The sequence below is a fragment of the Carex rostrata genome, chromosome 33, assembly GCF_964058835.1.
Source record: "Carex rostrata chromosome 33, lpCarRost1.2, whole genome shotgun sequence".
Classification (NCBI taxonomy): Eukaryota; Viridiplantae; Streptophyta; class Magnoliopsida; order Poales; family Cyperaceae; genus Carex; species Carex rostrata.
Genome location: NC_135950.1, coordinates 4,029,861 through 4,046,207, shown reverse-complemented (window position 1 = coordinate 4,046,207; position 16,347 = coordinate 4,029,861). Strand labels below are relative to the sequence as shown.

Genomic DNA, 16,347 nt, shown 5'->3' with positions numbered 1-16,347 from the left:
TGATATAAACAAATTGACATATCTCTGGAAAACGTCTTGCGATATGACAGATGATTTATTCTTTATGTGCTTCTACAACCGGAGAGATCTTCTCGAAAAGGTTGAAGAACTAAACCCTAATATATACAGAGTCCCAAAGTTTCTCTATGCCACATCAAGTGTTTCCATTCCGGAGGCATTTATACTCAAACCCATATCTGATGCAGCATGGAGCAAAGAATCGAACTGGATGGGGTACGTGGCTGTGGCAACCGACGAAGGAAAGAAGGTTTTGGGTAGGAGAGATGTGTTGATTGCATGGAGAGGGACTATTCAGAGCAAAAAAAGCTTGAACTCGTAACTCACTAATTTACAGTTCGTTTAACTCGGTTCATTTACAACTCGAGTTAGCCAACTCGTTTAATAAATAAGCTGAGTTCGAGTTGGCCCCAACTCGCTTATTTATAACTCGAGTTACATAAAGTTACATAGTATTGGTCACAATAAATTCCAAAATAATGAAATTCGAATCTCTAGACTATTATTTGTGCTTTGAGATTCGTGTAAAATATGTTTGAACTTATATTGTAATACTATCATTGGTTAAACGAGTTATAAACAAGTTGTGAACCAACTCGAGTTGATAACGAGCTGAGTTTGAACTTGTGTTGTAATACTATCACTGGTTAAATGAGTTGTGAGCCAACTCGAGTTATTAACGAGTTGAGTTCGAGTTGGCTCTACAACTCGTTATTATCATCTCAACTCGAGTTGGCTCGCTCGTTTATTAAATGAGCCGAATTCGAGTTGGGGATAACTCTCTCAAACTCAGCTCATTTACAGCCCTACCCTGATGCGTGCGTGCGTACATATTTTATATTTTTGCATGATGAGATTCTATGTTTTGAAATAAGCGGAATAATTAAAACATGGGGAAATTGTGAGATTGTCACTACAAAACCTTGAAATTGTGAGATTGCCACTACAAACTTTAAAATTGTGAGAATGCCAATATAAAATATCCATAATTGTGAAAATGCCATTAACAGTGTATTCTTATAATATTTTTATCAAATATTAATTTGAAGAGGCGATATCAACTGGAGTGTCACTGTTTTTGTATGAAGGGTATAATCAGAAATACATAATTTTGTATACCAAAACAGTATTTTTCAGTTATTTTTTGATAAAAATGTTATAAGAATACACTGTTAATGGCATTTTCACAATTATGGACGGTTTATAGTGGCATTCTCACAATTTTGAAGTTTGTAGTGGCAATCTCACAATTTCAAGATTTTGTAGTGGGTTCTCACAATTTTCCCTTAAAACATTGTTGTCTAGTGTTGAGCGGATTTTGACTTAGTCAAACTGGGAATGAGAGGAGACAGTCAGACTCAAACAGAGGTAAAATCGGGCCTGCAGAAGGACTTAATGGGCCGAGAACTAAATGATCATGGCCCTCTGTAATATTGGGCCCGTAGGGTCAAAATTAAAAGAATACAACGGGAGCCACGCGAAAGGAGAGAGACTGAACAGGGGACCCACTAGCGAGGCAGACGAACAAATGGAGAAGAAAAGGAGAGGAGGAGAGAGAGACCAATGGTACGTACAGCTAGCACGCCATGCATCACTTCGAATGCAGCAAGTTGATTATGTTTCTTAAATTGCAAGGGCTTTGGTGTTCAATCATAGTTGAGTCCTTTCTTGATATGGAAGTGATTTGATGTACGCCATTACACCATTACACCATTACATTGGAATTGTCATGAGAAATGTAATTGAAGATCAAATTTTACATTTTTTTTAAAATTATTTTATCATATTAAAAAATCACTGCTTCAATTAATTCATAATTTCGGATTAAGTGATTTTCTACTAATTTAAAAGAATTAAAAAATATATAAATTTTTCTCTCCTAGTATATTTGCATATGAAAAATCATATTTTATGGTTTGGATTGACTATTTGAACTTTGAAAAATAGAGAAATAGATCCATAAAACAGGTCGATCGGTAATATACAAATTACTGTAGACTCTCTTACAAAAATATATTTTAATGTTAGTAATTTCGAATTTTAACATAAGAGTACAACAAAAGAATATTAAGTTGTCTGGAATAATCAAATAAAATCTTAACAATTGTTCCAGATATTAAATGAAATATATTTTAATTTTTGTAATGTCTAATTTTAACATAGAGTACAAGAAAAGAATATTATGTTGATCTGGAATAATCAAATAATATTTCAATGTCAGAGTATATTTATACATTTATTGTAGTAGGTCAAAGTCTACTATCTATCTACACACACACTTTTATGGAGTAGAACTAGGATGTTTCTAAGTTCAGCAAGTTTGTTTATGAACTCAACTCTAAAATCTATAAAATTGGCTTCAAATAACGAATCTAAACAATCCAAACTGTTGAAATCCTTCTACCTTACGAGTGATCATCTACATGTGAAATTCTTTAAATTTTCAATTAAATTTTCATGAGTCAAGTGGTCAAAAGGCCTCCAAACAATGAATGCATTAAAATTAATTTATAAACCTTTTAATTTTGACCACTTGACTATATACTAAATTAATTATAAAGTTTAAAAATTTGATATGTAGACGCATCACTCGTAAGGTAGAAAGATTTCAACTTCGAATTCGTCATTGAAGTCAATCCGATAAATTTTATATTTGAGTTCACAAAGAAGTTTGATCAACTTTGGGACACCCTGGTTCTACTCTACTATTATCATCTACCAGCTTAAATACTGGAAGAAAGCAACTTTAGACGTATGTTTTCCTTTTCTTCGGTTGTTTGCCTTAAGCAAGAGATGTTATCTTCTCCAAAATTTGCTGACTATAGTATACCTTTGATTTGATGTGATCTTCTCCAAAATTTGCTGACTATAGTATACCTTTGATTTGATGTGATCTTCTCCAAAATTTGCTGACTATAGTATACCTTTGATTTGATTCAATGCTTCAAAATGAGCAAAGTCAATAGAAGGTACAACAAGGCTTGGAATCAATTCTAGATACCAGCTGGCCATTTTGAGTTCTTATATATACAAAATAATTACTTCATTTATTGAAACTTCTGAATAGTCAGAATTAATTCAGAGGGTTATCTTATCAATCCTCCATGGATGAGCATTCTAATTAGTCAATTAAGAATTCTGATCTAACTATATTAATATTTAGCATTTGATTGAAATTCAATAAATTGACAACATCATAACCAATGAAGAATTCCGATCAATGAATCATGTTAATGAGAGAGAATGGAAAAAAGAAAGGCAGTGAATTTCTTTTTTATTTTCGTGCATGCTTTCCCCAATCAGAAATTAAGCAATGAAACACGTACGGAGGACATCACACTGGAAATTAAATGCGCGAATATGTGTATCAGAATTGGAGTCTTAAGAAAAATATATAGGTCCAAATTAATAATTAGCGCCTCTTCAATTGTGTTTTTTTTTTCAGAATAATTAATTTGTAGTAGGAGGCACGTTACAAAAATAGAAATTTCCAAATAATTAACCAAAAGATTTCCAATATGACAAATAAATCCATATGTAAAAATAGATATAATTAAAATGTATTATGTATTTGTCAGTTAAGATGGCAGTGTTGGAAATAAAAATTCATTTAAATGATTGGAAAATCAAGACAATAACCAAATTTAAGGACCATGCCGTATATCTAACATATTTTATTAGGATTTTAATTATTGGTTCTCAAAATAACTTGCTTACAAGTAATGGATTGAAAAAATTAGATAACTAAAGTATCAATTAAAAAATGAATTATTTAAAGGTAATGATGTGCAGTTTAAGTCATGTAGAATTGGACAATACAAACAAAAAAAAAAGATTAATTAAAGTCCAACTTGATATTGAGAGGGATTAAAGTACTAGCTTGTCAAGATAGAAAATCAAAGCAAGGACTAATTGTTGGGGAATCATAAAAGACCAAACAATTACACTTTATCTAGATATTAAACAATTACATCTCATCTAGAGATCAAATACTTACACCCCGGAGAAAGAGAAACGGTTTCTCACCTTAACCTAAGGACCATCTTATGCCAAAGAAACTCAAAACATAAATCATAAGTGCAGAACATAATACCTGATTCCATGTCGTTTGCCATGGAATAACCAAAGCCATAGTAGAGCAAGCCGTCTCCATGAGCACGAGACAAGTCTTCAATGGCAAGAAGTCATTTTTGCCTTTTGTCATCAGTTCGAGGAATAAATCTTCCAAAACAGCAAGGTGTGGTCGTTGAGAAATCATCTCCATATTTTCTAATGGATTTCTCTTCTCTATTCTTTGATGGCCGAAGAAGAAGAGAAGACACACATAACTATATTTTTTTTAAGAGAAAAACATATGTTCAGTGTCTATGCTTTTCTTGGTTACCTTGTGCCTTGACGACCAATCCTTATATAGAGAGATATAGAGTTGACATATTGCCAAACCCTAACCCCAAACCGATTTTCTGGCCACATGCCAACTTAAAAAAAATGTGCATAAAAAAGCGTGCAAATGCATCAAAATCCATGCAGTAGCTGGAGAATCGGTTTCCTTAATTGTAAATTTCAGAATCAGTCCATCAATGATTTGATCTTTGCCTAAATTGTTCTACAAATTTATGGACCACATCATAAGGGATATATTAATTGTCTATTTCTTTATTTGATCACTTAAATTGACAATCATATATGATAGTAAACAATTCATAATTAGATTACAATGTTATACTAAGTGCATCTCTAATTGCTCAAAAACTGAAATTAAATTGCAATTGAAAGTAAATAGATGAGTTTAAAGAAATTTGACACGCGGGATGTTAACGGAGTTCGGCAAAACAAAGGCCTACGTCTCCGGGGCTTCGCAACCTTAAGTGGTGCGCCTTTCTATTACCCAATACGAAAGGATTACAACTTGTGAACCGTTGAGCCCTTACACACCAAACGGGAAGTCAAACGGTCAACTCAAAGAGATGAGAACAAGGTCTCTTAGTTTGAGCTACTCAAGAGAAACACTCAATAGATCACTCTAACCTAATCTAAGTTGAGATTAGTGAAGTGGGTTTGAGATTGTTTGAGGGATTTTGAAGTTTTAAGCTCTCACAACAATGAAGTAAGCTAATCTCTCAGAAAATCACTTTTTAGAAGATTAGGGTCGACTCAGATGATTTGGAAAGAAAGCCCAATGCCCTATTTATAGAAACAACTCAAAAATTAGCTAAGTGAGCTCAAACGTTACGACGTTTTATAAAACGTTACAACGTTTTACCTCAAAATGCATTTTTAATTTTCTGACAGCTCAGCTTAACTGCTCAAAACGTTAACGTTTGTATAACGTTTTAATAACGTTTAGCTCTGTAAAATCTTGATCAAAAATAGGAATTTTTGAAGCTCAGATTCAATTAAAACGTGACAACTTTTGTCAAACGTTGTAACGCGGAATTAAAACGTTATAACTATTTGCCAAACGTTAGAACGTTTGTAATTTGAATTTCGAATTTTATACAGCTGTGCATAACGTTCTGACAACACATAAATCGTTACAACATTTTTGGTAATCGTTATAACGTTTCAAGTTGATTCTGTACAGTTGTGCTATATTTTTGACAATCCTAAAACGTTATAACGTTATAAAAAATGTTACAAGGTTTTAAGCCGTTTCTGAGTTTGATCAAGTTTTGCACTGAAAACGTTACAACGTTTTATCAACGTTTTAGTAACGTTTGTCCCTGTTAAAACAGCCTCAAACTTACTTTACCAAGTTTCTGATTTTACAACTTGTATTCTTGATAAAGTCTTCATGATTTCTTCAATCCAAGTATTCCATTAATGCAATTCCATTTTACTTGAACCTACATATCTTTCAAAAATAGAATAAATCGTAAAATTCAATAATTGTATGTTTTTGCAAATTAATCAAATAGACGAAAAAAATTATTGCTCGAACAACATACATATATGCTCAATGTTGGCATTACATCCAACGAGATTGACAATAAATCCAACACTAATAGTAATAACATAAACATAATTGTCATGGTCGCATTCAACCAATAGTATTTTATATTTACTTGGAAATTAATCTAATATAATGATAACTTACCTAGCTAGCTAGCCAGCATTACTTTGTCAAAGAATGTTAAAGCATAAACTGAAATCAATAGATATAGAAATACATTTGCTTAATCAATTAATAAATCCAAAGTCAATTAATAAAATAGATTTAATTATCATAGTCACATTTATGGCAGTACTCCGTCGCAAAAAGTACCGTCGCAAATAGAAAAAACAGAACAATAACGGTACTCCATCGCGAAAAGTCACTTTTTTATCCTCGCAAAAAGTGTCTCATTCTTGTTGTGTATATATTTACTTGAAAATTAATCTAATATATATAATGATAACTTAATTACCTAGCCAGCATTACTATGTCAAAGAATCTTAAAAGCATAAACTGATTAATACATATTGAACTACATTTGTTTATTCAATTAATCGAACGTCACTTTGGATTGAAAGAAAGATAAAGGAAAGAGCAAACCCTGGATAGCAGCACAAAACTTCATATCATGTCTGAAAACCTTTTTGGGAATATAGCTAAAAGGTGGAAGGAGATCCATGGCTATAGCAACTGGAAAAATATGTTGGACCCACTAGACATAGATCTTCGCCGCAGTATAATAAACTATGGAGAGATGGCGCAAGCGGCCTATGATGGTTTCAATCGGGAGCGGCGATCACCTAATCTCAGTGCACCTAGGTACGTACCAGGCTTCTAAATAGCTAGCTATAGCTTTTCCGGACCATAAACGCTAAGCTATGAGAGAAAATTGCACTAACTCAGCTACGACCACTATAGCTATAATAGCTGACCGCTATTACCGCTATATGAGACCCGCTATAGCTACCGTTATGCTACATGGTTTTTTTTTTTGGCAATTTATATGGACTTCTGTACTTCTATTCTTATTTCTAATGCTACATGGTCTTCTACGATAAGTATACTAAACCAAACTATATGCTTCTATTTTTATTTGTGATTTATTCTATCATTCTATATCGAGAAATATTCAAATACTAATTATTCATTTTGATTACTCTTTTTATAGTATTCGTTTGTAAAATTATTATCGTTCGTTTCAATTGAAAGCTGATTTTGATTATTATTATAATTATAAAATGTTTAAATATGTATATTGACTTCATTTAACTTATAAAATTAATTGCTCTTTGTCTATTATAATATGTAATACCATGAAGTATAAACTATTAAATAATATTACTTTTTAGATTTTTTTTCATTCTTATTTGCGTAATTGATAAAAAGTATAGACTTAGATTAGTTGTCATTTAGTTGTTACACCAATTCTCTAATATTGATTATGTTGATAATTAGTAGAAATATAGAATATAAAGTTTGAAAAGGGAAAATCGCTATGTGTGATGGCTTCCGCTATAGCTACGCTATTCGCAATAGCTTTTTTTTTTTGGTCTCCCCGCTATGCCGCTATAATCGCTATTTAGAACCTTGGTACGTACAATATCTAACTAAGGCAAATGATTTACAATTTTTTTATGCATTTGTTTCATAGCTGGACTCTTTTTTTCTCATAGTCAATTGACACAACAAACTTAAGATTATGTCGCAAATTGAGTCGATTTTGCATAATATTAATAGGTACGGACGATCGGAGCTGTTGGAAAAGGTACATGTATCTGTGCCACAAAGTATTTGTACGCTACAGCAAGCATAAACGTACCGGATGCATTCATGGTGAATAACAGATCAGGTAATACCTGGAGCAAGGTGTCAAACTGGATCGGGTATGTAGCGGTGGCAACTGACGGGGGAAAGGCATTGCTCGGGCAGAGGGATATCGTGGTTGCTTGGAGAGGAACCCTAGAAGTGTCGGATTGGGTGAACGACATGGATATCACGTTGGTATAATCTGCTTCTGCATTGCTTGGTCGAGCAATCGACCGTAATGATGAACCACTGGTGCATAGGGGATTCTTATCCATCTATACATCAGAGAATCCCAATTCCCGCTTCAATAAGCAAAGTGCTAGAGAACAGGTAATTAATTATTTTTTGTTTATTATTATTTGTTTAGTTGTTTCTTACTTCTTTTCATACGCAAGCGATCCATTCAGGTCATTTTCAGTGCAAATTTTCTTTGTTTGATACGTTAAGTTTATAATACTAAAAAGTATATATGGTTGACCAATATATAATTTTACAAAATATTAATTGACTTCACTAGTGGAAAATATGGAATCAGGATCGGTTATATACACATATCAATATCGGAATCCAACCGATTCTGATGAAGGCGATACTGATACTATCAGGATCGGTTTTATATTTTTACCGAGAGAAATATGAAGATACATACTTTAATAAAAAAAAGAGTTGAGTAAAAAGTTAGTTGAAGGATCATCAAAGAAAGGGGAAGAGATGGATGAAGGATCTTCGGAGTCAGATGAAGAACCAAATGAAGAGTCAGACTGAAAAAAATTGGTTCTTTGAATTTTGGATGACTGTAGCTCTGAAGATTTTTACTGTGTTTTGTAATTTAACATTGTTTCTTAATGAAACTGGACCTAGGTTTTTTACCAAAAAAAAGAAGTGTAATCTTATATGTTTCGGAATTCTAGATTTATGGTTGTCTTGGTGTGTGTTTTGTTTCTTTTGGAGGTTTGTCATCAGCAATGACACTTAATGAGGGGACAGGTGCTGTGATATGATGCTTGTAATTTAGTTCTCTATTCTCTGGAAATAATGTATCTCTTTCTTGTTCCAATTTGCCAAATGTTACATCGAAATCATTTATAACTAATATGTATATTCAAGGAATAAAAAAAAAAATTATCTTTCTAGTTTCTTAAAAAATATGTATTACTATCAGGATCAGTTTTATTTAAAACAGAACCTGATAGTATCAAGATCGGTTCTAACCAATAACTGATCCTAATAGTTCAAACTATTAGGATCGGTTTTTGTTGGAAACTGATCCTGATACTATCAGGATCAGTTTTTACTAAAAACCGATCCAAATGATTGAACTATTAGGATCGGTTCTAAAATAAAACCGATCCTGATAGTATCAGGATCCGTTTCCACAAAAAACCAATCCTAATAGTAATAAACTAGGATCAGTTGTTACTAAAAACCGATCTGAATAGTTTTTAGGATCGGTTTTTTTAAATAAACCGATCCAGATACTTATTAGGATCGGGTGTCCATATAACCGATCCTGATTCCTGTTTTTCCACTAGTGCTTCAAAAATTTACTATCATGTATTATTTTGACTACGTATGAAGCTAGCCTTTACATGCCAATAAATGATCCAGATTGCTTCACCCTAAAACTTTTAATCCATATAACTGTCACACTCATGCTAGTTGTTTTGAAGCAAAGAGGAACTTAATTATAAAATTCATCGGCAGATCGATACTCGGATTTATTTATTATGACATTAGTTAGCTATGACATTTCTTTCTTTAAACTTTACTTTTTATTAGGTTTTGATAGAGATTGGGAGGCTAACTGATATGTACAGTGGTGAGGACACAAGCATAACTATAACTGGACACAGCTTAGGTGCAGCTCTCGCCACACTAAATTCCATAGATATCATATCAAACCACCTTAACTGATCCAACCACTCTCCTTCGAACACTTGTCCAGTCACAGGCATCGTGTTTGCTAGCCCTCGGGTCAGGAATTCAGATTTCAAGAATATGTATACCCAAATGCCAAACCTAAGACTACTACGAATTCGTAACGCCTTGGATATAGTTCCTAAATGTCCACCTCCTGTTTCATACAGTGATGTAGGGGTTGAACTAACAATTGATGTAAGTAAATCGCCATACGTGAAGAGTCCAGGAAATGAAATTGTATGATACAATTTAGAGAACTATTTGCATGGTGTTGCTGGTGTACAGAAGGATTTAAATTGGAGGTTGAGAGAGATATAGCACTTGTTAATAAGAGATGTGATTCTTTGAAGGATAAGTATCCAGTTCCTGTAGCTTGGTGTGTAAGTCAGAATAGAGATATGATCAAGGAAGCTGATGGTCATTGGAGCTTAAATGATTATCAACAGGATATATAATTATATGTAACTTTTACTTAAAATGTATACACAATTTTAGTTTAGTTGGCAATTTTGAGTTTTCACTCAAGAAGTATTTATTTTTATCTAAATAATTTTACACACTCAAGAACGTTTATTTTTTTTCTTCTTTTTTTTTGTGAAAACTCCAATATATGTTCTCTATTTTTTTTGGATCTATATATAGAATTGGGCTAATTGTACTTTGTAGTTGGTAATTGGGCTTATGGCCCATAATACATATATATCAACTTCTATAATTTATTGCATTTTTTTTTTCCTTTGTGTAATAATACATATATATATTCCCTTGCGAAATCTGTTTCAGCTAGAGTCTTTGACATTTCTGTCTTTTGACTGAACACTTAATTTGCATTTATTAGTTGTCGCCATAAGATGTATGCGTATATTTGTATAAATTATGTCCAATTCACAGCACTAATTAAAATGTTTATATGTTCATCCTCGTTAATTTCCATGCCCAACAAAACACAGAAAAGTGAGCATGTTGGTAGAGTAGGCCTTAATTAGCCCAAATTTTGGGCCGGAAAAGTTGAGCATCAAGACTTGTTGTTATACATTTTATTGGGCCAGTTAAGACCCATTAAAAGGTCAAGTTTAGTGTTGTCATCATTGTCATTAGCACCATTCTAATTAAAGTTGATATTTATTTTGCTTACATGTTACTTAATATTGATTAGTTAATATTTAGATTATTTTAATATTGTCATGCATTTATATGGATTTAAACATAGTACGAGTAAACTACACATGATTTTTTATTGTATATTAGTATTGAATTTTAATTTCAAAAATATATGATTTAGATCAAGATAATTAGGGGTGACAACGGGTACGGTAAGAGTCGGGTGAAAGTATTTCATATCCGTACCCATTACAAATTGTCCTTATCCGTACTCTACTCTTATCCACTATAAATTATTTTATTTGTACCCGACTCTTACCTGTTACAGTTGTCAGATAACAAAACAGTAGCGGGTAAATAACAGGTAATACTAATATAATAATATTTTTTTATTATTTATTAAATATAATATTAAAACATATACATTCATTTCACACATGTATAGTACTTTGTTAGAAAAAAAATTATGATCATGCATGTTCTATTAAGCGCAAGTAAACCAATTAAAGTACTATTTTCAATGTTTATTAATATATATAATTACCCGATCAGATAATGGCTACAAAATAGGCTTTATCTGTATCCTTTCTCGTTTAGATAACAAACATTAATCTTTATCCATACCCGTATCCGATAAGTTCACGAAAAATAATCTTAACCGTAGCCGTCTTATCAGATACGATATGGATCGGATAAATGAATAAAAGAGTATCATTGACACCCTAAATATAATATTTTGTGCCAATATGGCCCAAAATAGAGAAGGACTGGGCTGGATTTGAACTTTAGGTCCAATGACATGTGATTATAGAACAACGAATCGATCCAGGTTTATGTTGTCGGATCATTGCAGCTGCATGCCAGATGCCTCAACAAATTGATAGGAGTAATGAATCAAGAAAGTACGCGCTAATAGTATTACATGTACATGCATGTACATGAAACGAGAATGTTATAAATGCAAATGCGTGTACATGAAATTAAAATGCACATCTCAAATTATTCCTATTAATATATTAATTTTAACTTTCTACGATTAATAGGGTGTCATTTGACACCTAACTTACCAATATTTGATATAAATTGACGTAAAAAATTTCAAAAATCAAAGAATTAAATTATTTAGATAAATGACAAAATATTTATGAAGTTATGCAATTTGAAAAAATATTATTCGTCCATCAAAACTTTAAAAAATTTGACCATTATCAAATAATTGTTTTATTTTTATAATAATGATATAAAGTCATTTGAAAAATTAATTATCAAACAATTTAGATATTTTAGCAACAACAACATCAAAATCTCTTCGTTTTTGAAAATAAAAATTTGATTAGAAATATCTTTCGACTAGAAATTATCAAATAACTATATATGCTCTATTAACGAGGAGGCATAGCACAGAGCATTGAATCCATGGTCAACAACACTTCCCAAGAAGACAAGGGAGGCCTCCTCGTTAATAGTCAAAATTAAATAAATATCCCGTTCCAACTTCCAAACAATAATAAATGGTTACATACATATTATATTATATAAATATTGGGATTGCCCGATGAGATCCGCACCAACGCCATTTTGTTCTCCCTCAAGTTCACTGCTGAGGTGCCTCTCCCTCCTTCCCTCTACTTCTACTTCAAGTAAATCAACTCCTCTCCCTCTCTCTGTTTAATTATCTATCTATTTCCTTTATTATTCAAATCAATGTGGCTTTTGCAGAGGAAGATTCTTTCGGTATTCGCTCTTTCTTGTTTTAATTTTCTGTGTTTGATGTGTGCAATGAACTGAGCATGTTGTGATATGAGAAATTATAGGACACAAAATTTGCTAGAGTTTTATAATTATTTACCTTTTTCCCTAAGGTGAATTTAAAATATGCCCTTGTTATGCATGCACATCCTGCTTACATTATATTGGAATTATGGTAGAGTTTGTGTGTCACTGTAGTTTCTTTGATTTCATAGATATATAGAGAGATTCTCTCTTATTTAATAGATCCAGAGAACACATTTCTCTTAAACGAAATGTGACCTCTGTAGTATGGTTGGAACTTTCCTACTAATCATAAAGGGTTTAATTATTTTGATGATGCAATAAACTATTTGTTGCTTTACTGAACTAGTAAATCATAGTTCCGAAACTCGGAATCGGAATCGGAATCGGATTTTTGACCGTGGAATCATAATCGGATGAATCAGATCGGTAACTTGGGTTTTTTTTGGCAGAAGCCTTGTTTTGTAGCCAAAAAGCAGAAAAAAATTGATAAAAATAATTTCTAAAAAAACTATGTTAATTAAGATAATATTACACTCAAATTGTTATATCCCAAAATTTTAAATAAATATTAATCATGATAAATTTAAAAATTTTCACTCAAATAATTTTTTTACTAATTAATCCAATGATTGTTTAGAACTTATATTATTAATTTAAAATATAAACTGAAAATTTTGAGATATAAATAATTTATGAAATTATATAAATAAAATGAGAATTTGAAATTAAAATAAAATGATTCGTGTAAAGAAATAAATAAATAAGTTTGTAATTAGTAGAATAAATATACAAGTTTTGTATGAATAATTTTATATATAAATTGCAAATTTTATTTATTTAGGAATTATAAAAATGTGAGTTGATAATTATATGTATATATACATATATACTAATTGATATTGAATTATCCGGATTCTGAGAAAATTATAAATCTGAAAATTTATTTACAAGTTTCGTTAGATTATTGGGAATATAATTATTCTAATTATCATGCATGAATATATATAAATTGAATTCTAAAATTTGAAAGATAAAAATGTGAATTATTCGTGCAAATTAATCGTAAATTTTTACAAAAGTTTGGATCGAAATTTTTACAACCGTAATGAATTATAAAACAAATTAAGTGAGTTCATATAAATTCTGAATTGTTTTAACCATTGGATCACAGATAGCACGAATCTTGAAATCATCTAGTCAGTTGATTTGGATTGAATGACAAAAGGGATTTAACTCAAATGAATATAAATTTCGAATTCATTTCAAATCCCCTCCATTCCTCTCTTTTATCTCCCTCACTGACAGTGGACCCGTCCCACAGACCCTCTTCTTTCTCTTTTCCCTTCTCTCCCGTCCGCGCAAACATATGGGCGAATCCCCTTTCTCTCTTCTGTCGCCTTTTACTCAAATCGAACGGCAATCCATTGGCACAGCTAACAGCTTCTCCTCCGCCTTTCTTCTTCTGCGATTGGGACTGCTCCTATGAAATTTGAATGGCACAGCAGTCCAGGTTAGTGAGAATTGGAAATTTTTGCTTTAAATCGGCTCAACTCGGTGTAACTCGGCTTGACTCGGTGTAACTCGGCATGAAAATCAGAAAATCGGCCGATTATGTCACTGTTCATCCGATTTTGCTGAGAAACTCGCAAAAACCCGAGAATCGGGTAAAACTTGGTTCGGTCCCGTTCGATTCCAAGTTGAATCGGCTGAGTTGACTCGGAATCGGCCGATTTTCTGAACCATGTAGTAAATGAATTATTCCCTCTCTCCCCTTGTTGCTTTACTGAACTAGTAAATGAATTATTCCCTCTCTCCCTTGAAATTCTATTTTGAATGAACCAGTGATTATCTTGGGGCTGTTCGGCTGGACAGGATTAAACCTCCTTAAGGCTAAAGGAGCCTCCTTTAGCTTCCTTAGCCGCTTAATCTTGCTGAACACCGGTTCCTTAGCACGGATTAAGCTTACCTCCTTTAGCCTCCTTTTGCCCGGATCTTAATTCGCTGCCCATTCCTTAAGGCACCTTCCTCTCTCATTTAGCTTCCTTTAACTTCCTTAATCCGTTGACCCTTCCTTTAGCTTACCGAACACCGGTTCCTTAAGCTTCCTTAGAACTTAATTCTAACTAGGATTAAGGGGTGTTGCCGAACAGCATCCTTAATTCCAAGGTTCCAATTGCTTTATTTAGTTGTTGCTATTCTCTGCCTATAATTGTTAAAGAATTTACCAATGCTTTGACCAGGTCCAAAAATACAATACACGATGGATATATAACTTTCAGCCCCGAAAGCGTAGTGTTGATCTCACTTTTGAACAAGATTATCTAAGCAACTTGCCCCCAGAGGTCAAAGACAGAGTTCTTGTGAAACTTCCAATTAAAGAGGCGGTTAGGACATGCATTCTATCTACCAAATGAAAATATGGACGGATGTCAATTCCAAATTTGGTGTTCACAAAAGACTGTGCACAGTCAGAGCTAATTAGGCTGGTTGACCAAGTATTATTAGTTCATCACGGTTCAATTGTACAATTTAAACTCATCAGTAAACATGCGTGTAATGAGGCAATTGGTCGATGGATGCTTATCTTGTCCAGAAATGGAATCAAGAATCTTCATATAAAACTGGGGACATCTTCTAATGAAGAATGCTTCATTCCTTCCAGCTTCTCTTGTCATGAATTGGAACATATGCATATAGATTGGGGAATGCCCATACATGTTCCTCCATCTTTCCTAGGCTTCAAGTTTCTTCGCACCCTAAGGCTGTTCGATCAATTCGATGTACCCGGGATTGTTGTGGAAAAACTCATTTCAAGTTATCCTTTACTTGAGATCTTGGAGCTATCTGGCATATCTATCATTGATGATCCTTTCGTCATATGTGCACCGAACCTCAGATGGTTGAGTATCACAGGGGATTTTATGAATCTCTGTATGGAAACCCCTAAGTTGCTTTTTGCAAAGATTTATCCCATTGATGTTTGTCAATTTGATCAATATCAGTTTGCTAAGCAAGTACTGGGTAACCTTTCTGCGATTGAAGAACTTCAACTAAACGATGGTATTCTTCTGGTAAGAGATCCATACTTGAGAAAAATTCCCATCAATTATTTTAAAGGTTATTAATGCACACCTTTTTTAGGTTCTCTATAGCTTTATTATACCTACATGTTAATGATAATCTATTATTTCTTGTTTTAGTTATTGGCCGATGACAAGGAGCTGGCGAGTTTTCCACGGTTATCAAAGATTGCCAAAATTCTCTTTGTTGGGTGATTTCCTATGATATAATTGGTGTTTTGTTTAGTGCAGGAAATAGATCAACCATATCTCAAACAATCTGATTTTATTATGTATAACTTTCATTATCGCTTCAGTGGTATTGACATTTGTTTTGTTGGAGAAATTATGTTCTTTCTATTGATTTCTATGCTGGTAAAAGCAAATTCTCTGTTATTAATTTAAGAAGCAACAAACAAATATTAAGGAGCTAAACTTAAGCATATTTGGTCAACTTAAATTTAGTCATGTAATTAACCTCATTCTCTCCCTTCAATTTATGCAATGAAAGAAATTACCATTCATTCAGATTTCAGACCTCTTGTAATGTCATTTGTGTTCTAAAAAAAACATGTAGAGCTTATATATTGCCACCTATGTTGCATGGATACGAGCACAGATATCATATCGGATACGATACGACAATTTTCAAAAATCAAGAATACGATACCTCTATTATATTATATAAATTAAAATTTGCGTTATATAAATTAAATATCAATTTTTTTGGAT

At 32.6% G+C, this 16,347-nt stretch overlaps 1 protein-coding gene and 1 pseudogene across 1 annotated transcript; both read left to right on the top strand.

Moving 5' to 3' along the window:
- The first annotated feature begins 6,410 nt into the window (after window positions 1-6,410).
- On the top strand, window positions 6,411-10,134 carry LOC144548383 (phospholipase A1-II 7 pseudogene; annotated as a pseudogene).
- A 4,848-nt stretch (window positions 10,135-14,982) lies between these two features.
- On the top strand, window positions 14,983-15,831 carry LOC144548382 (F-box/FBD/LRR-repeat protein At1g13570-like). Its single transcript, XM_078297045.1, has 2 exons — window positions 14,983-15,627; window positions 15,757-15,831. The coding sequence occupies exons 1-2, from the start codon at window positions 14,983-14,985 to the stop codon at window positions 15,829-15,831; spliced, it is 720 nt and encodes a 239-aa protein (XP_078153171.1).
- The last annotated feature ends 516 nt before the right edge of the window (window positions 15,832-16,347 follow it).

Bases quoted from the DNA above. Each gene is read 5' to 3' on its own strand.
- LOC144548382 (XM_078297045.1), top strand. From the start codon at position 14,983: ATGTCAATTCCAAATTTGGTGTTCACAAAAGACTGTGCACAGTCAGAG. The intron at 15,628-15,756 runs GTAAGAGATCCA...TTCTTGTTTTAG, and splicing joins TAAACGATGGTATTCTTCTG to TTATTGGCCGATGACAAGGA.